Here is a 27,024-nt window from a genome sequence, read left to right as displayed (position 1 = left end):
GTGTTTAAGATCTCTTAAATTATGCTTCTTCTCCATGAGTGGAAAAATGAAGAATTGGGTATATTTAATGTATTAGTGATGCATATTAGAAAAAGGCACATGAATGCTTTTGAGATAACATAGTATCTTACTTTGAAACCTATAGAGACGTAAGTGTCTTTGTCTAAAAGCATCCAAAACTGACCTGACTTAGCTACTTTTAACTTAACTTTTGTTTAGTAGATTTTACCAATCATCATAAAACCACTTACATATATTACTTAGTATTTAATATTATTTCAAGTTTTAGGAATTTAGGAAGGCATTTAGGAAATTTTTAAAGAATAATTTATATTAAGAATAATATCTTTACATCACAAAGTATGTGTAAAAGTGTGAGCATACAATGGCTTTCTCTACTTTTCATTCTCAAGTGTTTCATTCAAAATCCTTTAATTTGTTTTTCAGGTTGATGAAGAGTATTTTTTTTCCTTAATAAACAGCAATTTAATTATTGCTATTGTTTGCTTCATAGGATCAAAAAGAATAAGTGATAGTGAAGTATCTGACTATGACTGTGATGATGGAATTGGTATAGTATCAGGTAAGAACTGCAGAATTCCTTTATAGTAATAAGAGGAAGTGTTATTCATTATTTACCAAAAAATAGATTAAATAATGAATAAAATAAGAAAGAAATAACTTGCTTCCTTTTCCCCTTCCCCCAACAACCTTATGGCAGTTTAACCTCCTGAATAATTCCAGTTGCTGGAACTCTTACCAATTGTTAGATTGAATATTCTTATTAAAAGATGTAAGAAAAGTATTTCTAAGTTTTCTGTTTTTAAACTACTAAAAAAATAAGGATTTCACCATAAATTTGGAAAGTTACTGTGTAATTGAAATTTATACTGCATAATCGTGTGAAAAAAATAAAATCTTTTTGATGCCACCAACATACCCAAATATGTCAAATTTTTGAATGTGCTTTTTGAAAAATTTTTTATTGTGTTGATTACATATCAGGCACTGCTTCATTTTGGAATGAACATTTATGTTATTGAAGTTTAAAATATTGCCTGATTTGTGGTTAGAGATTTATCTGATGACTTAAATGGGAAGATGACTTCAAATCCTTGAAATCTGTCACTATTAGAAAGTTGAAGCATATCCATATTCTTTTTATAAACATGAAAACCAGGATTAGGATATTGTGGTTTCTGAAATACTATCTTTTCATAGGCCCATAACTTTAGTAAATGGTGTGCTAATTACATTTACATAAGTATCATGCTAACTATGACTTACACATGTTGATTCTGTTAAAAATATTTTTTTCTTGGGGCACCTGGATGGCTCAGTCAGTTAAATGTCTGATTTCGCTTAGGTTGGGATCTTGTTGTTTGTGGGTTTGAGCCCCACATCGGGCTCTGTGCTGTTAGCTGGGAGCCTGGAGCCTGCTTCAGATTCTGCGTCTATCTCTCTCTCTGCCCCTCCCCCACTGAAGTGCGCGCGTGCTCTCTCTCTCTCAAAAATAAATAAACACTAAAAAATTTTTAAATATATTTTTTCTTGTTTTCTTGTTTTTAATGTTCTTTTTGTTTTTTCTCTTTTTCGTGGGGAGAGAGAAAGAGTGTGAGCCGGGGAGGGGCAGAGGGAAGGTGAATCCTTTGTTTTTAATGTTTATTTGCTTATTTTGAGAGAGAGAGAGAGAGAGAGGGCGTGCGAGCGAGCAGGGGAGGAGAGGGTCAGAGTGAAGAGACAGTCCTAGGCAGATCCTAGGCTGGTTGTTATCCCGAAGTTGCACTCGAACTCATGAACCATGAGATTATGACCTGAGCCGAAATCAAGAATGGGACACTCAACGGACTGAGCCATTCAGGCGCCCCAGAGGGAGAGAGAGTGCCCAGTGCAGAGCCCGATGCAGGGCTTGATTGCATGACCTTGAGATCATGACCTGAGCTGCAATCAGGAATCAAAAATCAGACTCTTGATGGACTGAGCCACCCAGGCACCCCAATGTCCTTTCTTTTAAAGCTCTATCAATTAACAATTATTTCAATAGAGTACATGCTTCAATCAATAGTTTATCTAGTAATTTGACTGTCAAATCAAGCAAATCATCCTACATTTCTGTGAAATTTTATTTAAGGCATTTTGAGTGTGAATTGCATATATACATACACAGAAACTCCCTTACTACCCCATGTTAACTAATATTTTAAACAACTAGTAGAAGTCAAGACACCAGTAATCTGTTAATGCTTTGTTCCCTATATGCAGAGATTTGTTTCCAACTGCACATTCCATACATTGTCAAATTCAAAGTATTAGTTACAACAATTCAAAACCCTTTTTTAACCTGAACTATCCACCTTTCCTCAATAATGAACAGTTTCAGCTCCTTTATTTAATTTTTCTAAGTTTCCAAGGCAGATGTCTTGAAAATTAACTATGTCAGAGGTAATATTTCCCATGTGCTTACTTACTTTGTTTATTCTAAGAGGTAATTTTTACATTTGCATTGCTAATATTATTCTTCAAAGTAAATAGAAACTTTGGTATTGAAATTTAAGTTTCTCAGGGAAGCAATTACTGGCATGGATTTTGTACCCTGGTGGTATTACTGAGTAGAAGAATGAGAATAGTTATAAACCCACTATTCTTTGAACCAGTTGACTCACTCCACAATGCAAGTAAATGTAATACACACACACAAACACATACACAATATGAGTTTTAGCCACTTAGACTGTTAGCCATTAGTATTATTTTCTACTCTGCCCAGAAACAATATACAAAGAAATGCAAATCATTTATTTTCCAATGGGAAGGTAGAGTGATGCTTTGATAATTGGCTCTTAAATATCACATATAATATTCTGATAGCCTAAGCTAATTACCTAACCCCATTACTCATTTTTTAATCACTTCTGAGTAGCTGTTTAGTCATTATGAATCATGAATATTTTCTTAAAACTCTATATTTCTTTATAGTTTTCATGTGACTGCATTATTTAAATTTTCTTCTTGTACCCACTCTTCTTCCTTTTCTCGATAGTCTCCCTTAAACTCTGTGGTCATCTGTTTTGTATCTAAATATTCCCTTACCTTGGATTTCAATGATGCCCTTTTTATAAATGACTCTCAAGTCATTTTGACAGCCCTATCGCCTTTCCCAAGATTCTTTTCCACATGTGTAACTGTTTGCCTATATGCCTGAAAGTATTGCTATCTCCCCCTCTCCAAACTGGTAAACCTTCTAAACTTCTCTGACCCTTTGTAGTATACTCTTAATTTCCTAATGGGCTAATCAAAGGTTAGGATCCATTTATTTCTTCCCTTTTTTTGATCTTGCATCTGATCACAAATTGTTGTTGGTTCATATTAGAATGTCCTCAGTCTCCATTGTTCGACTTGTTTCACTTGTCTACGTTCACTACTCTAGTGATCACATCTATTTAAAGTCCCATGCCTTTGGGGCACCTACGTGGCTTAGTTGGTTAAACACCTGACTCTTGATTTCGGCTCAGGTCCCAATCTCATGGTTCGCGAGCCCTGCATCAGGCTCCATGCTGACTGTGTGGAACCTGCTTGCGATTCTCTCTTTCTCCCTCTCTGTCTTCCCCTCCCCTGCTCATGCTCATGCTCTCTCAAAAATAAATAAATAAACTTAAAAAAAATTAAAAAATAATAAAGTCCCGTACCTTTAAATAGCATCTTTATGCTAAAATTCTAGCACGTCCAGTCAAAACCACTTATTTGTATTCTAAATTTTTATTTTCCCCTGCCCATTGACATCTCTGCTTGGAAATGTAGTAGATATCTTCAACTTAACATGTCTAAAACTGAACTCCCTGATCGTTCCCATCAAACCAGTGGTAACTCCATTCTTTTATTTACTTGAATTAAAATTTTAGGTTTGTTCTTGTCCTTCGCTTCTTCTTATGTCCAACATCAAATCTTATATAGAATGATCCCAATGCCTCTACCTTCAAAATATGTCTAGAATCTGACTACTGACCATGTCTTCATTGCTGTCATTCTGGTTGACATCTCTTGCCTGACTTACTGCCTTATCTTATTTCAGTCTATTCTCAACATGACAACGGAAGCGATCCTGTTTAAACATAGGTCATATTCAGTTTCTGCTCAAAATTTTTAATGAGTTAAAATCACTCAAATCAAGGGGCGCCAGTGTGGCTCAGTTGGTTAAGCGGCCAACTTCAACTCAGGTCATGATCTCATGGATCATGAGTTGGAGCCCCATATGGGACTCCCTGCTGTCAGCATGGAGCCTGCTTTGGATCCTCTGTCCCCTTTTCTGTCTGCCCCTCCCCGCTCACATTTTTTTTGTCTCTCTCTCTCTCTCTCTTTCTCCCTCTCTGTCTCAAAAATAAATAAGCATTAAAAAATTAAAATCACTCAGATCAAATGCCAAAAATCTTTACAAAGTGACACAATCCCCTCCCCATGATTTTCATCCTTCCTCCAGGTGTCTCTGATCTCCATCCCCTGCTCCACTCCAAGCACTCTCTTCTCCCTGCTGTTGTGACCATGCCAGACTGACTCTTATCTTGGGGTCTTTGCACTTGTCTTGGAACCCTCCGCTCTCTCTGTCCACTTGGCAAAGCATCCAACTTCCTGAAATGTCAACTTCTCAGTGAGTCGCATCTACACCTGACAACCCTACATAAAATTGCAAAATGCTTCCCTGTTCTGGCATTTTGATCTCCCCTTACTCTGTTCTGTTTTCCTCCTGGCACTCAATCACCTTCAAACATGTCCCACAATTATTATTGGGATTTTTATTGTTTTCAGCACTCCGACTGAAATGTCAGCTCCACAAAGCCAAGGCTTTTAGTTTTGCTCACTGTGGCGCACAGAATAGCATCTGGCAGGCACGTACAATCATAAACACTTGTTGAATGGATGAATGTACTGACTTTTCATCTGTGTAGTCTGTTGCCACCATCAGTTGTCTTACTCTAAAGTTGTACCACTAACTCTACGTGGCTTTTTAAATTTAAATTGATTTAAAATAAATACCTTAAAAATTCAGTTCCTCCTCATTCACCCTAGCCAGATTTCAAGTGCTCAGTAGCCATGAGTGTCTAGTGGCTACTCGACGGGACAGCGTTGATAGAGAACATTTTTACCATTCCAGAGAGCTCTGTTGGACAGTCTGTTCTACATTTTTTAAGATCAGTTAATCTTGCTGCAATCTCTCTCACCTTTAGTTTAAATTGTATACTGCCGCCAGCTTCATCTTCCTAAATGATTACTTAGATCATGAAAGATGAATATAGTATTAGAGCCCAGTGAGAGCATCAAAGTCCAATAGAGTTTGCTTTAAATCTGAGCCCTAGTATTTGACACTTAATGTAAATTTCCTAGTAAATTCTTAATGTAAACTTTAGGTGCCTCAGTTATAAAATGGGGATAATGTTATCTTCTTTGCAAAGTTGGTTCTATCACATCACGTGTACATTCCTGGAAAAGCCTTGTGCTCTGCAAAATCATGGACTAAAAGCAAAAGGGCATCTGGGGAAACTGGGTTTAGACCAGACCATTCAAAACCCATGTAGCTTTGTAACCAAAACACTAAAACTAAAAATACAAGCACACTTTTTTACAAGTCCCATTAAGTTTTAAGCAATAAAAATATTAAACGTAGGATTTTAAAATTAAATGAAGGTATCTGGGTGGAAGGAGTATGTGTAGATGGAAAAGAAGATACGTCTGCAAAGTTATGGTGTCAAGGGAAATACTCGCAAACACCAGGAAGAACACGTGCAATAAATACTTCTAAGATGGAGTTTGTGACCAGAGCCGGCCAAAAGGAAGAACATAGGATGAATGCACATCATATGTGGCCCTGTGCTTCTCTGGCTTTCTGCATCCAGCTTTGTTAATTTACTTTGCTTTCAGCTGCTATTATCTGGTAGATGTAGTGGAGGCTATTGGTGCCCCACCCATATCCCCTTTGCTTCAGCTCCTTCACCTGTCCTCCGCTACTGTGAATGTTGGCTGCTAAGAACTCACAGCTGCCCCCCTTTTCGGAGAATTGGCCTTAGACAAACAGAAAGCAGTCTCACCTAAGCCCCACTGGCAGTCTTCAGTCAGTGACTGGCTAACCTAGGAGTACAAAAGTCTAGGATCCTTGCCTCAAAGTCAGACCAACCCTGGTACAATGCACGTTCCAAAGCCTTCAGTGGGATCTGAGTGAGGTCAGTTCTTGTGCTTTGTTTCTTCCCCTGCCCTATTCTGCTATTCTAATTCCTTTTCCCTGATGCTGCTCCTTCAGTCATTTATGTCCACCCAAATGGACATCTTTGGCTCCATTTCTCAGGAACCAACTTCAGATGATACTGCAGCATGTTAACATACTGGGGAAAAATCACATATGAACCAATACTTTTTCTGAGTTATTTCTGAAACAAGTGTTGTAGGAGAACACTTGGTAAAGTACCTAGCAGAGTTCCTGGCACATAGTAAAAAGCCAAAAGCAGCCATGATGAACATGATAAAGATAATGGTGGTGGTGATAATCTCACTTCCTGCTCAGAAATATTCAGGCTCCCCCCCCCGCCCATGACAAGCCTCCTGATGTTCTAGATATATACAACTTGGGTCAGACTTACCAAACTATATCCTTATTTTTGCACCACATTGTACTGCTGTCTTTCTACCAACTTTGAATTCCTTCTACTTTTCTTCCCATCTGTCAAATATCAGTTGCTTTCCAAGATTCATTTGAGTTATATCACTTCTATTACACTTTTTTCTAACTGTGTCAAATCACTGGGCTGTTTCCCTCCTCCGAATTGTCATATTTTTATTTTCAGTCATCTATGGTATCTCAACCCTGTTAAACACTATAAGAAAGGCAGTTTACACAGGTACTTCAGAAACTATTCAGAATGCTTTCTAATACTGTTTATCTCTTAAATAATCATAGACTTTTAAGAACTTTGTGAAGTTAATAATTTTGAATATTTATAATTGTTGAGCAGTAAATGAAGCTCTTTCATTTCACTGAAGAGGTGAAAATGTTTTTAGAATAAACTGCATCTTTTATTAAAGATAATCAACTGGAGTTGGTTTAGCACCCAGCTCTTGATTTCAGTTCAGGTCATGATTTCATGGTTTGTGGAATTGAGCCCCATTTCAGGCTCTGCACTGTTAGTGCTTGGGATTCTCTCTTTCCCTGTCTCTTTGCACCATCCACCCCCATCTCTCTTTGTCTCTCAAAAATAAGTAAAGAGACTTTAACAAAAAGATAGGTAGCTATATAGAAAAGTTTTAGTNTTTATTATAGTACCATGTTTATTCATTATGCTTTACATTTAATATATTCAAAGATTTTCACCTTCACCAACATCAAATTTTTTCATTAAAGCACAAAATACAAGGAGCGCCTGAGTGGCTCAGTCGGTTAAGCGTCCGATTTCGGCTCAGGTCATGATCTCGCGGTTTGTGGATTCGGGCCCCACATCAGACTCTGTGCTGACAGCTTGCTCAGAGCCTGTTTCAGATTCTGTGTCTCCCTCTCTCTCTGACCATCCCCTTCTCATGCTGTCTCTCTCTCAGAATAAATAAAACATTTAAAAAAATAAATAAAGCACAAAATACAAAAGGGCTTAGTGGGTAGATAACTGTACTTTTAATTTTTGCATCTTTAGATTATCGACACAATGGTCGAGATCTTCAGAGCTCAACGTTATCAGTGCCAGAACAAGTAATGTCATCAAACCATTGTTCGCCAACAGGATCTCCTCACCGAGTAGATGTTATAGGAAGGACTAGATCATGGTCACCTAGTGTCCCTCCTCCACAAAGGTAAGACACTGTATACATTTGATTTGTAGGATGGTATGAAAAGCCTATTTATTGCAAAGAATCATTAATAATCTCTAAAGCTGGTCAGAGTGGCTAAAATGAGCTAATCAGAGAACTCTAGATGCTGGCGAGGATGTGGAGAAACGGGCACCCTCCTACACTGTTGGTGGGAATGTAAACTGGTACAGCCCCTCTGGAAAACAGTGTGGAGGTTCCTCAAAAAATTAACAATAGACCTCCCCTATGACCCAGCAATCGCACTGCTAGGAATTTACCCAAGGGATACAGGAGTGCTGATGCATAGGGACACATGTACCCCAATGTTCATAGCAGCACTCTCCACAATAGCTAAAACATGGAAAGAGCCTAAGTGTCCATCCACAGACGAATGGATCAAGAAGATGTGGTTTATCTATACAATGGAATACTACATGGCAATGAAAAAGAATAAAACCTGGCCATGTGTAGCAACATGGATGGATCTTGAGGGTGTTATGCTGAGTGAAATAAGTCTGGCAGAGAAGGACAGCTACCATATGTTTGCATGTATAAGAGGATTAGGAGGAACCTAACAGAGGACCGTGGGGAAGAAGAAGGGAGGAAATGGGGGGGGAGGGGAGAGGGAGGGAGGCAAACCATGAGAGACTCTTAAATGTTGAGAACAAACTGAGGACTAATGAGTATGGGGGAGAGNGGGGGGGAGGGGAGAGGGAGGGAGGCAAACCATGAGAGACTCTTAAATGTTGAGAACAAACTGAGGACTGATGTGTATGGGGGAGACGGGAGGGGGGGTTAGGCATGGAGGAGGGCACTTGTGGGGATGAGCACTGGGTATTATATGGAAACCAACTTGACAATAAACTATTAAAAAAATAAAGCCAATAAATTCTTATGGAAAAAAGTTACTGAAGGAAAAGCAAATATGCTCTTCAATAAACGAAATATTGAGAGTAAAATGAAATATGTGCTACTATGTAACTCTGGGTAGAGTATTCTTTTATGTGAGAGTTCACAATTTTAATGAAGACCCATCTTTCAGTTACGTATCCATACAGAGCAGATCTAGTTAGAGCCAACTGACTATACTCAAGAATGATGTTAGTATTGATAATTTAAGGAATAGGAAACAATAAACATCTGATGGGGTTTGAAGGTTAGGACCAATTGTGCAAACAATAAAAAAGAATGTACAGTCAGAGGGAAGAATGACTCAGAAAACCTCCAGCTCCAGTGCCTGATGGAAAACTCTAATCATTCCTGTTAAATACAGAGAGGCTTCAAGGAGTAAGTGCCATGGAAATAATGTATTTGTTAGCAAGATATATGTACATAATTCACATTTTATATACTTGCAAAGTTTGAGGAAAGTTGAACTCTTAGAATGATATCTTATAATACCTATTTTAAGTGAATACTTGAGTTAGTTATAGATTTAGAAATTTTCCTTGTAATTTGAATTTTACACATGGTATTGGGCTGTCTAAGAGAACTTAAGATTGTTACATTTATAAATTTCATTTATATAATATATAGGAATATAAGTACTTAAAAAGTGTTTACTTAATTTAGATACAACTTAAGTAATTAAAAAGAAAATAAATTAACTTTATAAACATGGTTTAATGTTTGAAGATTTTGATTTAACTAAGTTTGTAAATGGGACTTAAACTATTAAAAAGTCATCTGAAAAGTAATTGCTTAAATGTGGTGGATCTATCAGTAGAATAACATTTGTAATTTTGAAATTTAAAGTCTAAGAGAGAACTAGATTTTGATTTTTTAACTTTAATAAATTAAGCCCCATACCTTATTTTATTTTTAAAAGTTTATTTATTTGTATTTGAGAGAGAGAGAGTGGGGTAGGGGGTTAGGGAGGGGGAGAGAGAGAGAGAGAGAGAGAGAGAGAGAGAGAGAGAGAAGCCCAAACAGGCTTTTTAAAAAACAGACAATAGTCACTATCATTAATAGTCATTAACAGCAATATTACCTACAAGCAACATGCTGATCTCATTTCCTCTGACAAATTTATTCCTCCTGTTTTTCATATAAGAATTACTACTAGAAGCCTGGGAGTTACTCATTAATAATTTTGATAATTCTTATCTCTATCCCCGTTGATACTAGCTGAGTTTTATGTTTATCCCTATTATAGCAGCAATCTTCTAACTTCCCTGTCAATGTCTAGTTGAAATGTATCCCATTAGTCAGAGGTTCAATTAGTTAAAACAAAAATCTTGGACTTGCCATTAGAGTGGTTTCTGTCTTTTTCTACTTTCTTTATTAATAAACCTCATTTCTTAATGTAGCACATGCTTATGGTTTGATATGGTATTTAATGGATTTTACTATTTCAGTCGGAATGTGGAACAGGGACTTCGAGGAACACGCTCTGCTGCTGGACATTATAATACAATTAGCCGAATGGATAGACATCGTGTCATGGATGACCATTATTCTCCAGAAAGAGACAGGTAAATAGGATTAAATACTATTTGAGCTTATTACAATCTCTGCCTTCAGGAAGAAGGTATTACCATAAAATATTTTCATACTGAATTTGGATACTTGTCATCTTATCTTTGAAAACCATTTCCTTTACAATGCCTACATTCATTCTTATGACCACTGGGTTAAAAAATAAAACAAGAACAAACTTTTCTTTGGTTTAAAAAAAAATCCTCTTGCTCTTACAGTTTTGGCCCTTTGTTAAATCAAACAAGTTAAGTTAGTGAGTGTGCACATGAGGTTATAAGGATACTATAATGAAAATGAAATGTTTTATTGTTTTTACATTATCATACCCAGTCATTACACATAAAAATATTTTCAGGCCTGGTTTGTTTTGGAAACCGACACAAAAACTGATTCACGAAGAGGTTTTTCCTCATGGCTTTCAGTAAACCTTTTTGGCATCTTAAAGAATTATGATTATTGATTGCTAGATTTAGAGGACTTCTCTGAATTTGCTCCACTAAATGTGACTCCATTCAATGCATATGTTAATTACTGCTAGTTTGCTTTTAAGTTAAGCAATTCAATTAACCCTCTAATTCTTGGTTATGTAAAAAATGGAAAATGCTATGATATTTTCCCCACACTATCAGATGGGTTTGAGATGAGGATTAGGAAAGAAAGCTTAATTTACTCTTCAGAGAACATTATGATAAAATAACAAGGGAACTCAGAAGTCTCTTGGTGTGCACCCCAAACCGATTTTAATAAGGACATTTAAATAACTGATTTGAGAAGTTCACAATATTTATCATTGTCAGTATTTATAAATTTAATTGTTTTTATGTAAATCAAGTGTTATATTCAATCTGGGCTTATAATTTTATTGCGTTGAGTACACTTTTCCAAAAGAAAAGATAAGGAACATCTATCTATAGTCTTCAATAGTGTCACACAAGTAGTGGCTTTTGTGTCTGAGATCTAAGAAGTAGGAAGCTATTAAATTAATATCTTTATTGGTTGTCCAATGAAGGTTAATGTAATATTTTATTTCTTTTTCATTTGTTTTACTTTTTCATCATGATCTATGCCCTTAGGGGTAATTATAGGTATGGTGCCTAAAGAAATTGTTTCGTATCAAGTACAATACTTAGTGAAAGAAAGATCCCTTTGTTGGCATGATTCAGAGTTGGAAGGAGTCATATTAGGGTGGGTGAATGAGTACTTTTGTTACCTTATAAAATTCTAATGAGTTTGATAATCTCTGGAAATTATTCATGTAGCTTTCATAAACTCTCTGCTGTTTGAAAGTTTGTTAAGGAAATAACAAAAGAAAAAATGTCTGAAATGACTTTAAATCCTTCAAGTTTATGTAAAGTTATTCTTTTAATAAAAAATGGACCTGATACTTTCTCTGAAGACAATATGGTCCAAATCTTGCAGAGAAGAACAGAATAAAATTAACCTCTCGAATTATACTCACAAACAAAAGTGTCACTATCATGTCAAACGCATAATAATTTGTCAATGTTCTAGGCCAAATGGCCATAGCATTAATGACCAAAAAAAAGAAAAAAATTGCTGTTCAGTCCTTGGTATAGAGCTAATATAGTTATAACTGATATGTCATTTTATTTTTCTTATTTTACAACTTTATGAATCTTTAGTTTGGCAAAATGTTCGAATAATTCAGAAGTTTTGGAGGAATTTGATCCTCCTGAGGTTTCAGTATGTCTTTAAAGTGCTATAGATCACCAGATTATAGTTACTCCTAATTGTGAGCTATTTCAATTTTTTAAATTAGTAAAATAGAATTTCTTTTATATAGGACTACGAAACTATTTCTAATATATTAGTTTTGAGTTATCTGTGTTATCATTACTTATTAACATGAGGAATCAAAAATCAGAGAGTATAGTATTATCCATGTTAGGTAGCCTATCAAATTATAAACAATGGGTTCTTAATTTCTTAATAGACTCTTAATTATCCTTTATATTCTAAATATTCTAAACAATTTTCAATGATAGAATGCATGTGAAGGCATCATAATTTTTATGCACTGTTTAGAAGGCAAGACTGTCCTAGAATTCTTACAGTGAATTTTTGTGAATACTGTTTTATAGAGTCAGTCAATAATACTGTTAATTAAAAACCTGAAAGAGAATTTCTTTTGAGATAGTAAAATTTAGGCATTTTGAGGGGTGCATTAACTTTACTTGTCAGTAATAATTGATGCACTGGACTAGAGTAGTCTTTTATTTAATATACTCTTTCCTTTGGTAGGATTTGGAACCAAATGACACTGGGTTTGAATTTAGGCTTTTTTTACTTGCTAGCTGTGTTTCTTTGGGAAAATTAACATGTTTGACACTTGATTTCTTTATCTATAGAATTAAAACATAGTACCAACTTTATAGGCTTGTTGGATAGATAAAACAACACAGCACGTCCAGTTGCATAGTGTGTACTCAAAACAGGTGCCTTACGTTTAACATTTTAGATGCTCTTGTGGCTTACAGATAAGTGACATTTTAATGTGCTTATTAAATAGAAATATGAGAAATCAGTTAATATAGGTATTTTTTTTTAAAAAAAAAGCTTTAAAGTGTAGAAACGTGAGTTGGACCTTGAAAAATAGAGAGGTTTATTCAGGTGAGAACAAGAGCATAAATACAGAGGCAGAACATACACATATGTATGTCAGAAAAGCCCAGTTTGAATGAAGACTTGACATATGGGAAAGTTGTTCATAAAGATAATGACTTTTACATCGGCTGTCTTGGGTGAAAAATACTACTATTCGGCATTAACTTAGAGTATCTGGCTAAACTGAAGCGATATAAGAAGGAGATATAGTATTCATATCCTTTTCTTATAGGTAATGCTAAAAAGAATTATATATCAAAATTTGATTGGATCTTTATATCTCTGCACATCTCTGTTATCATTAGTCAAAATCCTATTCTGTTTTGAAAAGAAAATAGGTTCTTTACAAGTAACTCAGAAACTTGGATGCAGCACTATTAGCTAAAATGATGAATTATAGCATTGTTCATCTTCCTCTCCATTCCCCCATACTTTTTGGATCATTGTTTCTCTGGTAAATCCTGGTAACAACTACTAGGAACATAATTTTCCCAGGGCGACTTACGTGGCTTTTGTATTAGAAATCATTTCAAGAGCTCATTTGTTTACATGAGAGAAGTTAGTATGGGAATAATTATAGTGTACTAGATAATATTTCTGTAACATGTCAGAGATACCCTGCAGTACTTATTTTTATGCCTGTCCTGGAAGCCAAAATATATTGGGTACCTTTAATTTTATGCAGTACACCTGTAGAATAATAAGAAAAAATACTATTAACACTGGCCTAAGATACATTACTTCATAAATTTTTTTCTGTTGTGCATTTATATTCTAAAAAGAAAAATGCTATGTTATTGGATCTCTAAGATACCTCACACACCTATGCCATTTCTCTACTCTTTCTCAGCTAACCAGCTACCAGAAAGTGTCCAACTGACCCATAAGTCCTTCTTGTCTTCTTGGTTCTTTTAGTTGTCAACTATGAGGGAAACACATCTCTGAAAGTTTGAAAGTATAGAGAAAGTAAATGAAGAAAAACTGTCTTTACAAAAATAATACATTTTATTTATTGCACTTCAGGAAAAATATTCAACAAAGCTAAATGATGCTGAATATATTTTATGAACAACAAAGTAGCAAAACATTAACAATATTAAAGACAGAACAGAAAGCTTTGAATTAAGTTGAGATTGTTAGTAACTTTGCTTTAAAAAACTATAGATTATTTCTGGATGAGACATTTTATTTCCTGCTTTTGTAGTCCTGATTGTTTGGTGGCTTTTAAAAGGGGACATTCAGGCTAATCTATAATAATGGAAGGATAATTCATTATAAATACAATTTTGTTCTGTCTTTAAAGATTTTTTCTTAGGATGGAGTGTGTCTAGAAATTGAATCAGTAGTCCAGTTCAATTCTTTGAATAGTGAGAATTTCCATTATGATTTTTGAATCTGTAGTCCTTTTTTTCAGTTTTTAAAATTCAGTAATTTTTTTTTAGGTTTCTATTTTTTCTTTTACTCTAAATTACTGCTCCACTCAATTTTTTTAAAAATTTCAGAAAGACTGGATGAATTGCAATTTTTAACATAATTTTTAAACTCATTATTTAACTCATTATGTATATTCAAGACAGTAGTGTTTGCTTAGGTTTAATGATTCCATTAATTTTGGAAGAAAAGTAAGCATCGCTTAATTGAGAAAAGTAAATGAAATATTATTTAATTATACCAAGTGGATGTGGCAAAGGGTCTTAGATAAATTTTTGGTTCTCAGGAAGATTTTCCTACCAAAACAGTGTGGTTCATTTTATGAAATAGTCATCCATGCATTTTTATAGGTTTCAACAGAATCTCAGGGCGGGGGCATCATGACCAGATTAGGTTAAGAGGAATAACATGGCTATAGAAAAGTGTGCATTCAGAGTTCTCCAGAGAAACAGAACCAGTAGAATAGATAATAAGGAATTGGCTCACACAGTTATGGAGGCTGAAAAGCCCTTCCATTCTGCTCTGTGTAAGCTGGAGACCCATGAAATGATGGTATAATGAGTCCAAGTGTGAAGGCCCAAGTACCAGGGAAATCAGTGGTATAGATCCCAGTGTGAGGGCCAGATAAGAGCTGTCCAGCTCTAATGTGAGACAGGAAAAAGGGAGGAATTGTACTGTGACTTTCACTAGATTATATGATGCTCACTCAGATTGAGAAAGACGGTCTAGAGTCAACTGATTCAAATGCTAATATCCTCACAGACACACCCAGAAATAATATTTAATATGAACACTCTCGGGTCAATTAAATTAACTGTCACAAAAAGGGAAATAAACATGTTTAACAAAGGTGGTCCTCACTTAACGTTTCCTTTTGGTTTATAGAGACAAAATTAATCGTAAGGCTTCTCATGGAAAATATAAGAAATTGGATGACAATATATATGCTCTATGAATTTGAAAATTTTAATAAGCTTTAAAGTTTACCTATTTTCATTGCTGAAGTTATTTTCAGAGAAAAATCTATTTGTTCTTAATGCAGTAAGTCCCAACATCACACTGTTGGGTATTAGTTCTATTCTTTGTAGATACAGGAAGTTCTTTTCTGAATACTGTTTTACTTATTCTCTTATACCACAAAAGTTTGTGATGTTCTGTTTACATTTCTAGAATGTTTCTATGGTTATGTGAACCATTGCTGTCTTTGGAGGCTCACCATGGAAATAGCGTAATTCTGTTTTTACTTTTTAGTTCAGTCCAAAATGTACTTATTGAGTGTACAAAGGTTTAAAATAGACATTATCCTGGCCTAGATAAACAGAAGATCCAACTAATTATACCAACTCATATATACCAACTAATTATATTATATAATATACCAACTAATTATAAAACATAGAAGACTGTAAGGCTTAAGTATAATATTATTAGAACAGATTAGAGAATTACTTGCTTGAGTATTGGAAAAAACCTCCAAAGGAAAGTTTGACTTTAAAGACCAAGTAGAATTTTCAAAGGCCATGAAGTAGAGACAGGATGGGAATGATGGCATTCTTTGCAGAGCAATGAGCACTAAGAAAGCCTTGAAGTCAGGAAAGTACGAAAGTATGGGGTATATTTAGAGAACCTTCAGTGGTCTGGTGTATCTAGATAAAATATTGTAGTATGGGAGATAGGAAATGATAGGATATGAAGACTGAAGGTAGTTTAGAACTTAATTAGTATGTCATTTAAAGGAATATATACTTAACATTTGATATGTTAAACCATTGAAGGATTTTGAGCAAAGTTCCTACATGATCAGAAGCATAATTTGCAAATATACCTTAAGTAGACAGAGTGAAGTATGGATTGCATCAGGAAAGGGTTGGGTTTGAAGGAAGGGAAACAGTAGGTTATCTCAGTAGACTTGGTAAGCCTGATTTACAGTAGTGGCAGAAGAAAAGAAAAAGAGATAAATCTAAGTTATTTAGGCATTAGAACTAGCAAGATTTATAAATCAATTAAATGTGGAAATAAGGAAAATGGAGGAGTTAAATTATGAGATTTTTTAAAAGTTGGTGTATTAAGTAAATATTTAAATCCTTAGTTAACACTGGGATTACAGGAAGAGGAATAGCTGAGGTATTATACTAAGTTTCAAGGGAGAGTTAACTATATTTGAAGCTAGAGGGTCTTTTCAAGATCATGGAGTCCTAGATTCTAAAGAGGTCCCTAAAGGATTGCTGTTGTAGGTAAGGATGAAGCCATGTGGATAGGGGCTAATCCTCTCACACCCTCTTTAACTAAAGCCATTCTGATTTTATTGGATTCTGATTTACCGGTTTTACATAAAAATTTGTTCCAGAAAAAAACACTAGTGATCTTTTGTTCAAAAAGAAAGTTTAAAAACTACTGCTCCAGCCCCCTCATTTCACAAATGCAGCACCAGACGTCCAAATAGGCAAATGTCTTGTTCAAACCTCAAAATTAACATGTGTTTTTCTGACGTGTCTACATGACACTCAAGCAGCCATGTGGAGAGCCCAGGAAGCAGCTGGGAATGTGCTGCGAAACCCAAAGAAAAATGAAAGCTAAAAAAAGTGAGAATTTACAACTATAAAAGCAAATAATATTATCCAGAAAGAATGTGTTGGAATATATAGAAGTTTGAAGAACACATCTTGGGAAACCATGGCCTCTAAGGAATAAAGAGAAAGAAAATCCAGTAAATGAAATGGGTAAAGAAGTAGTTAGGTGGGAGACCAGGGCACAGGTATGTTAAGACCCTGAATTTTGGCTTAACTGAAGTCCCAAGTTTGAATCCCAGTCCAGCTACTATGGCCAGATAGATACAGCCTCCATTTTTGGGGCTGTGGCAATGCTACACCCTACCTCAAAGAGCTGTTATAAGAAATAAATGAGATAAAGTTCACAAAACATTAATGGAGTACTTGTTACATAGCTAAGTGTTACATCAATAATATTAAAATTTTTTTTCATGTTTATTTTATTTTTGAGAGAGAGACAGACAGAGTGTGAATGGGGGAGAGGCAGAGAGAAGGAGACAGAATCCAAAGCAGGCTCCAGGCTCTAAGATCGGCACAGAGCCCGATGCAGGGCTCAAACCTACAAACTGCGATATCATGACCTGAGCTGAAGTTGGATGCTTAATCGACTGAGCCACCCAGGTGCCCCTATAAATACTATTTTTAAAAGCCAGAGAGAATCATGTTTCAAAAACCAAGAGAAGAGAGAATGTTAAGAACAGAGGTTGAAAATCTTTGTGAAACACCATAAATAAATGTATTATGATGGAGATCAAGAAGTTGAAAGGTTTTTTTAGGATTTCACAGGTAATATCCACAGGATAGCTTCAAGGGAGCAGTAGAGGTTGAAGTCACAGTACAGGAAGCTTAAAGCACAAATGGGTGATAAAGTAGTGGCAAGAAGTATAGATGTGGCTAAAATGTCGAATGTTGTGAAGGAAAGTCAGAGATATGCAATATCTTGAGAGGAAAGGGAGGTCAATGAAGGGTTTATTTTTTAGATTAAGTGCAGTGCAGGAAAGGAAGGTATGAAACAATCATGAATGAATGTTATGTAGGAAGTTAGGATTATAAGTAGAGAAGTTTCTTCCTTTTGTGCAAAAAAAAATAGCAAGTGAAGATATAAATATATGTATTCTATATTTAGAGATTGAAATAGGAAAGTTGAGACAGTTCAAGGTTATTTCCTTTTTCTTTTTTTTTTTAACTGAAATATAATGGTCATCTGCCAAAATTAAGAGTTTTGGCATGAAAGGTTTTAAGAAGACAAAAAAGTTTAAGTTAGTGCTATGGAAAGAAGAGACTCAACTACAGAGGGGTAAAATGGTCATGGGATGTGAAACGTAGCATAGCTAACAGTATGTTATAAATATATAATAAACACAGTGAATGTTTTATTGTTATTATTTTATTTCCTTCTTCTTATACTTTATTGTTATTTTATTAGTTTTCTCTTCTCTTTCCTCCTAGAAAAAGGGAAAGCAACTGTTGTATAACATTTTATAGATGGCACTAAAGTTGTTTGAGTGATAATTGAGAAGATTTTCTCTTGAAAGCTGATTTGTTTAAATCTTGATTTGTTATATTTCTGTTATGTTTATTTTTGAATACTTCACCTATTTTAACCTTTAGCAGTGCCATATCACAATGGACATTGGGAGGAAGGAGCAAGCTTTCTATTAACAATTTTCATTTGCTTTGCTTTACTATCTGCTTATCTTTTTTGAATCTCACTTTTTAAAATTAAACTATACCTTTTCATTTCTTTCCTGAGTCTCATTTTTATTCTTGTTTCTGCCATGCTTGCAGTCAGTTTCTTACTCTACCTCGCTCCAGATACAGTCAGACCATTGAACACCATCACAGGGATGGCAGGTATATTTTTCTTACAATTGAGTCTGTTCATAGAATTGCATGTGCCTGTCTGTTGATATGATAGCATTCACTTCTGTTTCTGTTTTTATATATACCTATATTATTATTAATAAAATATAGAAATATTATCTTACTATAAAATAATAGAAAGTAAAACATGTAAATACTTTAATTCAATAAGATGTCAAAAATATAGCTTCCCTTTAATGAGCTAGTATCCTCTCTTGGATCATTCTAAAAATTTAGTTCACCAGGAATTACAGTTAATTTGATTATCTAGACGGATAGAAGAATAGTATTGTTAAAATGAATTGCGTTTAACTGACTACCTTCCTCAGCAGAGTTCATTATATATTTAGACAGCGCTGGTTGATTTTTACATATCTTAACAATCCGATTCCCCACTTCCTCCACCACGGTTGAGGAATCAGTCCTGTAAGTACTTAGGTTGAACTGATCAATTTATGGTTACCTTGTCTAAGGTGGCTGTGATAGAGAGTCCTGAATCCATGGAGAATATGGAGTGTGTGGGAAAATCCTTGTTCATTTCTACTTTACCACCATTCTCCTTATATTGAAGGGAAGTATCAGTTACTTGGCATTAAACAGAAAGAAAGATAATCTAGAAAGAGAAGGGAAAGAAAGTCTCCAAAAGCTTTCAGTTCCAGTTTCTCAAGGCTCTGTGTGGCTTCAGGGATTTGAGCTGGATCTGCAACATCATTTTAGAGCCTGCAGGCAGAGCAGAGAATGGCAGTGTTAATGTGGTGGGTTCAGCAAGTATAGATAAACAATTATATGCTGTTCTCACTCTATTGTTTCAAAGTGGTTTGGGTTATGTGTGACCACTCATGTACTATTGATTTAATCTATTAAGGGTTATTAATTTAAAAGTTTAGAAAAAATAATTGAAACTAATGAGTAAATTCCTAAGGACTGAATTCATGTAGATAAATGTGGAAGGAAACGTTAGAGATAACATCAACCATAAATATCTAATGATTCAAGTTTTGTGATGTCTTTCAGTAAATGTAGTTGACATTTACTGCCTTCTAGTTTATCATATGATGGTGATTATTGCTGTATTTTATTGTCTTTTGCATTTCCTCAGTCTCTTTTCTGTTATTTTGCTTCAATACTAAACAATTCTTTTTTGTCGTGTCTTTTATTGTTACTTTTGCTGTATATTACATTTTGACTATTTTGAGGTTGCAGTGATTACACACTTGCTTACAAAACTGTGAAGAAGTAGTTACATAACTGTCCTTATAATTGACCAAGATCTTTCTTAAAGTGGGTGACATGAATGAGACATTATTGATTATATTACTCTGATTACTCTGGTATCTTCCTTTAAATGTGAGTTAAAATCTTGTACATTAGTTTTTTATATTATTTTTATCTTAGTTATTAATAAGTAGATTGCTTTATATTATTTATTCTTTCAATAAACTGACACACATAGAATCAGTTCTTCATCAGCTCTGGGTTGGTCATCAATTTCATATACTTACCCAAATTCTGAACCCTAGCCTAGCTGGCCTGTTTTTATGCAGGATACATTTCTGAATTGCCTTTTGTGCCATGATTTTGTTTGTGGTCAGGAAACACAATATTATTAATGTTTATATTAAAATAGAGCACAGTTAAGAAAATGTGTTTTAGAAAACAAGTGATCAAATATCTTACTGTAAGATGTGCCATCATTTAAATGATTCCAATGTGTGCAGCTAATGCATACCTACTCCTAGACAAATTGGGTAGATTTTGTTAAGAATGAAATTCTTTAGTTGCTTTTAAAAATGCTATGTTTCATCATTATCAGTTTGATACGTAAAAAAGAATGTGTACACATTAATGAACATCCATGAATCTGCTACCCAAACTGAGAACTAGAATATATAGTTTTATTTATTGCATCTACCTGTAAGATCTTTGCCTGTTGAGTCCACATGCCTCTTTCAGTGAAGTAGTGAACACTATACTGAATTTTCAGTTTAACATCACCTTCCTTTGCTTTTTTAAAAGTGACTTTGATAATTTGTTTTCTCTCCATTAACTTTTTGAGTTACTTACTCTTTCTGATCCTCACCTCAATCCACTATGAGATTCTGGGATTATTGAAGATATACATGTATCCATTCTCCTGTGTTTATTATCATAATGTTCTAGGCTTCTTGTCTTAAACTTAATCTCTGTATCTTTGTATATAGATCATATGGTGACTTCTTGATTAATCCATTTTATTCTTGGGAGATTTTAGCACTTCCTTTTCATAATTCCTGCCATCCACCAGAACAATGTTAGCATTTACCTGAATGATTTATTCAGTGCCCACTCGCTTTCTTGGCTGTCTCAAATTGGAGGTAGTGAATTATCCCCAATTCTACTTTAGTCAATCACTTCCATAGCCATATTCTGAATTTTATCATCTTGTGAAATTGTTCTACCTTTAAAATCTTAATTCCATACTTTGCTCACATACTTTGGACCAGAACTACATATCATTCTTATATATTTTTTTTTACTGAACTACATTTACCTTACTAGTTCTTTTATCTCAATGGTGAACTCCACTCTCTTGACCCCTTTTTCCTTTTCCTATTAGTCTCCACTTTACTTACTTACATATCCAGAAGTTGAATCCATTTCTAGAAATATCCTCAATTCCCTTGCTACATTATGTTTCTTTTACCTATTAGAATTCAAATCTGGATCAATCTCTTTCTTTTGCAGAATGGTTTTGAACTAAATTTTCCAAATTCTCCCTAACTCACCTTCTTGAGTCAAAATAACTGAACACTTAAAGGAAATGTGATCTCTTTATGGGGAGTTGTAAACATAAAAAAAATTTAAAAAAAAAGGAAGGAAGGAGGGAAAGAAGGAAGAAAGGAAGAGGGGGAGGGAAAGAAGAAAAGTAGCACCAACTCTCTAAGTGTCCAGTTTCCCAGCCCAGATTTCAAGGTGATATTTACTATCATAGTCTGGGAATTGCACTTCTGGGATAAATATTATGTTAATAACTCCAAGTGGACTGTAGTTTAGCTATATGAAATCTGCAATTATCTGATTGGAATGAATGACTCCACATGGCGTCACCAGTCTATGAAGAATTAGAACTACCAGTCTCTTTACCCCAACATTGTAAAATGAAAAATTATGAGCCCAATCTCTTTGGAACAGATGAATAATAGCAAATAATATTTGCTAAACTTCTTTTACATTATATCAAGAGACAAATTTTAACTAATGTTAGGAATCAAAACACTTTTTCTTCTGACCCAGTTGTACTAACCAGTACAAATAGATCTCTGAATCACTGTGTATTTTTAAACACAGTCAACCTTTAAACAAATATATTTAGAATGGACATCATGTTACCTTTTATTAATGTTTCTCTATTAAGATATAGCCTTTATTTTAGTAAATATACCTTTTATATTTAAAAATTTACTCCCATGCCTTACTTCTTCCCCTCTAGTATTTATCTCTCCTTAAGGCTATACACAACATACTGAAGAATCACTGATATTTGGCAGCTTAGTGGTGGTAAACATTAGGTAAAGATGTCATGGAGGAGACAACTAGGCTATAACTTGAAAGAGGAATTGGAATTATTTAGATTTATATAGAGGTAAGGTAGGATGTAGATGGAATTTTGAAGAAATGTATAAGTAAAGTCACTAAAGTTACTAAAATATACCATTTTTTAGTGCTGTTGGAGGATTACCCACAAGACAGGGAATAACAAGAAATAAATCTGGAATGATAGAGATGGTCCCATTTACAGATAATTTGTATGTTCTGTGAAGGAATTTAGATCTAATACTGTAAGTGATGGAGGTACTTCAAAGAGTTTTAGTTAGGAGATGGCTATAATATATTTATTCATTCTAGAGTAATTACTCTAGAGACTATATGGATGGTTGGTTTTAGAGAAGAGGGTGTGGGAAATAAAAATATGCATAAGGATTTTTGCAGAAATATCTTTGGGCAGCAGAAAACTCTTTGAGGGCCTGAACTAAGTAAGGTAATAGATGTAGAGATAGAAAGAAGACCAAGGATTTAATCAATTGAAATCAATACTACATGGTAAATAGAATTTGGATGATGAGGGGAAGCAAAGAGTCTAATAGTTTGAGTAACTGGATGCATGTAGTACCATGACAAAGGTGAGTAGTGGGAGGAATGTTTTGAGAGGAATTAGTTTAGGTGAGAGACAAGTTCAGTTTTGGAATTATTGGGAGAGTTAAGGGGAAACCTCTAGCAAGGAGTAAAATAAATAATTTTCAGACTTAAAAAATTTTAAGAGCAATTAAAGAGTAAATTCAGTAAAAATTGGGAAGTAGATACAAAAATAAAAGTGAAATCACCCTAAGAAACAACCCATGAAATTAAGGCTAAGGGCTCTTTCTCCACTCTGGGAAACATGAACAATTAAGTGGTAGATAAAGGAAGAGATACAGAGAGGGAAGAGTGAGAAGAATAGAGCAAAAAGAATAGAGTTTGAAGCAGGAAGAAATAGTGTCAACAGTAAAAATAATAACCAAAAACTCCCATGAGATTTGTCAAGTGAGGAGTCATTAGTGACTTCACCTAGGATGGTTCTAGAAGGGCGGTGAGGGGAAAAAAGCAGCTTGCAATGACCTGAAACATGACTGGGAGCTAAGAAATTAGATGCATTAAGAATGTGGAGGAAAAATCCTGAGTAGGGGTATGTGATATCAAAGTAGATTTCTTTCTTTAGAATACAAAATACATCGTGAGTTTGTAGGCTGGAGAAAAGGATCCTTTAGGAAAAGATAGGTTGAAAGTACAGGAAAAGGAAAGAATGACTGTTAGAAAGGTCTTGGGGTAGGAGATTGGATTAAATACACAGGTGGAGTTTGTGCACAGAAAGAAACTCTTGTTTGCTTTTGAGACAGGAAGAAAATTGATGAGAGAGTTGAAACAAGTAAGTTTTTAGAAAAGAGTTGTGAAGTTGAAGATAATTACGTTTGATGGCTTCAATTTTCCTGTTGCTGTAAAACGAGATGATGGTGGTTGTTTTTGAGACAAATTATTGAGGGTGGAGGGTTGAATACGATGTTGATTGGAAATGGGGAGGTTTAAAATGGTCATTGGTTAAAAAGTGCTGGGAACTGACTAAGGAAAAGTAAAAAGATGATACCAGCACAGCAGAAGTTGGAAGCCATGAATTTGCAGTGTGCCAGACTTTTCCGATGCTATCCACAATTGCCTTGATATAGAGAAATCAGATAATGTCATTGAACAAAGTTTGGGGGTTCTGATAAATGTTTGAAGGGTTTGGGTTAGAAAGGAATCTGAGTGTTGACATGGGTCAACACTGAGTGTTGATATGGAATGGATCAGATGATCAATCATAGGAATTTAGGATGGGTAAGGAAGGAAGGCAAAGGGAATGATATATACTGTCAGGAATTGGTAGCGCCAAGGAACGAAAAGTATCAAGTGAACCTCAAGTAAAATTGAAACGAGACTATGAGACACCTGACAGAATTCATTGTTGTTATCAGAATTCAAGATACATATTGGAATTTAGTGTTTCTGAGTTTAAATAGTTTCATTGGATCCTAAGATCCACAGTAATTTGGGCGTAGGGGGTAATGCAGGAAAAAACATGAGGATGATCGAGGTTTTGAAGATCTCTTGGTTCAAGATTATTGAACAGTTTTCTGCATGTGCACTAAAATTTCCTAGCGTTACCATAGGAATGGTAGGAAGGATAAAGAAGGTAACTGACAACCAATTCCCCAAATTATCAATGACTAAGAGGAGGGATAACGATTGGAAGTTGAATAGATACTAACAACTGAATTTTTAATGGAGGTTTGAGCTAAGTTACACATTTCATGGAAATAAGGATATTTACATTATGGTATGAGAGTAATGGCCAGAGTGCCTCCAGGAAGTCATCTTCTCCTAGATCCATGGACTATGAAGTATTAAGGAATAAGTACCTTCTCCTGATGTGAGTTATACTGGAAGCAGAGTTTGTAAGGTTGAGCTGAATATTATTTAAGTTAGGGATATGCAGGAACCATTCTGCAGAACAATACCATCCCTTGATGATACAAGGAAGTTTGTTAACAATGGGTAAGGATTTTTGAGAATACAGCTAAGAGAATGAGAGGTTAAAATAGTACAGAAGAAAGTACAGGAGGTGAAGCATTTGGAGAGATATCAGGAGCAATTGAGCTTGCCTTTTACTAAGGTTATCACAAGTTGTTCTGGGGCAAAGTTGAGACTTGTTTTGGTGACAGACCTGATTAAGTTTCTGGAAAGTGTCTAACCTCTGTCTAGAGTAGTGCTGAGGCATACCATGGAGTTTGAAGAGAGGCAGTGAATGGTCTTATCTCAAGGTATTTGGGGCCATGACTAAAATCATATTAGAGAAAGGATTCTGATAAAGTTAGTGGAGTCACAGATGATGAGATTTCTGTATGGAATGTAGACTTTTTTTGTTTATTAAATGCATTTAATTGTTTTGAGAGAAAGAGAGAGAGAGAATGCGCACATGTACATGAGGAAGGGAGGGGAAAGAAGAGAGAGGGAGAGAGAGAATCCTAGCAGGCTCTGCCAACGTGGGGCTTGATCCCATAAACTGTGATCATGACCTGAGCCAAAATCAAGAATCAGACACTTACCTGGCTGAACCACCCAGGTACCCGGTAGACTGTTTTCTTATAGATAACTTGTCTGGTAAGTAGTACTGAGAGCCCTTAGTAAATGTGATCAAATCCAAGTAACTTATACTTCCTTTCTGTCTTAATTTCTTTGTGTTATTACTAATCTTCTTCCCTGTTAAGAGTATTTTCTTTTCCTTCACAACTAATCTTCTATTTGTGTTTCTGACTGTAACCTCTCTTAATGTCTTTGGAATTTTTCTTCATTAATTATTTCTCCTTTCTCTTGCATTTCAGTATCTCTTACTTTCTTGATTTGATTTCTTCTTGAATTACTGATGGAATCTAAATAATACCTTCTTTCTATTCTGCCAAACCTCCAAGCTTCTTTGAGAATGATTTTGTTCTCTATCTCCTAACTCATGGTTTTGAGTATGTATTTTTACATGTTTCAAACACTCCTTCATCAGCTCCTAAGCTTCAACCCTCTAGGGTTTGACCCTTGCCTTCAGCCCTTTATTTTAAAATTTTTTCCCTGTGATTATTATTGGCCAAGGCTTTTATGTATATTTATCTGTTGTGCTTTGCATGAGTCATTATCAATCACTGCCTTTTTAATGTTTTTCTAATTCATTACTATCCTGATTCTCATTCTACCATTTGACTGTTCTCCGTCTTCTTCTCTTCTTTCCTATATCTCATGTCCTCAGCTTTTTGACTGTATGTTGACCTGTATCCTATCATCTCTGTGGCTTTGACCAAAACTTCTAATAGCTGGTTTAGTTCCTGGCCTATAATATGAACACTATAAATAATATTGAAATAATGAGTCAATTAATCAATCAGTACCGAGATATTAATACCTATCCAGTGACTTCTCAAAGTGTATCTCTAGTACAGCTCTCTCCTTTGAAGGCCAGATTTCTCTGCCTGATTGACATCTGTACAGAATATTCTTCTACCTCTCATGAATTTAAGTTCAAAACTGAAGGATAAGTTACTATCCTTCCTCACTAGAATTCTTTTGTTTCTATTAATAGATTATCATTTCATTTTGGAGGCTGGTAATTTCAGGGTTTTCCTTTGGTTTATTTCTATATCTAATTCATATGGTGATGTCAACCATGTTTGAGGGGGGAAAAAAGTCCCTGCTATTGAACAATTTATAGTTCAGTGAAATTAACAGGCTTTCACATTAAGAAAGCTCAATTCTACTTCCATCTCAGAAAACATCTAATTGTGTGTCCATGTTTCTGTGAGCCTTAGTTTGCTTATTTCTAAGACAGATATTGGATTATATGACCTCTGAGATTCCTCCTAACCCTAACATTCTGTTTGTTTAATACTGTATATTGCATATATTCAATATACTGTGTATTTCATATTTTGTACATTGTGATTTATAGTGTTTGTCATCCATACCTTCTCTATTTTCACCCCTATTACTACAAGTTAGCCTTTCCTACTCTACTTCATTTCATACACTACTGCTGAACCCATCTTCCTAATTCATTACTTTATTTAAAAATGGCCTTTGTTCAGAAACTTTAGGTCATTCTCCTAGAAAATTAAACCCTGCCTAAGCTTCTTAAGTAGGCATTTAGGATCTCTATAAACTGAGTCCA

General features: G+C 34.9%; 1 protein-coding gene across 24 annotated transcripts in view; it reads left to right on the top strand.

Annotated features, from left to right (window-relative positions):
* The window catches only part of RIMS2 (regulating synaptic membrane exocytosis 2), a 598,980-nt gene that overhangs the window by 369,292 nt on the left and 202,664 nt on the right, over positions 1-27,024 (top strand). For 16 of the 24 annotated variants that reach the window (XM_077748257.1, XM_077748267.1, XM_077748247.1 and 13 more), the window contains 3 exons: positions 515-583; positions 7,665-7,821; positions 10,176-10,292. In XM_077748257.1, coding sequence (XP_077604383.1) covers positions 515-583; positions 7,665-7,821; positions 10,176-10,292 — 343 coding nt within the window. Of the gene's footprint in view, positions 1-514; positions 584-7,664; positions 7,822-10,175; positions 10,293-18,689; positions 18,756-27,024 lie in introns of all 24 variants that reach the window. The other 8 variants (XM_077748258.1, XM_077748245.1, XM_077748250.1 and 5 more) reach the window with 1 other exon arrangement.

This window comes from Crocuta crocuta, unplaced genomic scaffold (assembly GCF_008692635.1).
Source record: "Crocuta crocuta isolate KB4526 unplaced genomic scaffold, BGI_CrCroc_1.0 scaffold39, whole genome shotgun sequence".
Taxonomy (NCBI): Eukaryota; Metazoa; Chordata; class Mammalia; order Carnivora; family Hyaenidae; genus Crocuta; species Crocuta crocuta.
This window is presented reverse-complemented; position numbering and strand designations above follow the sequence as displayed.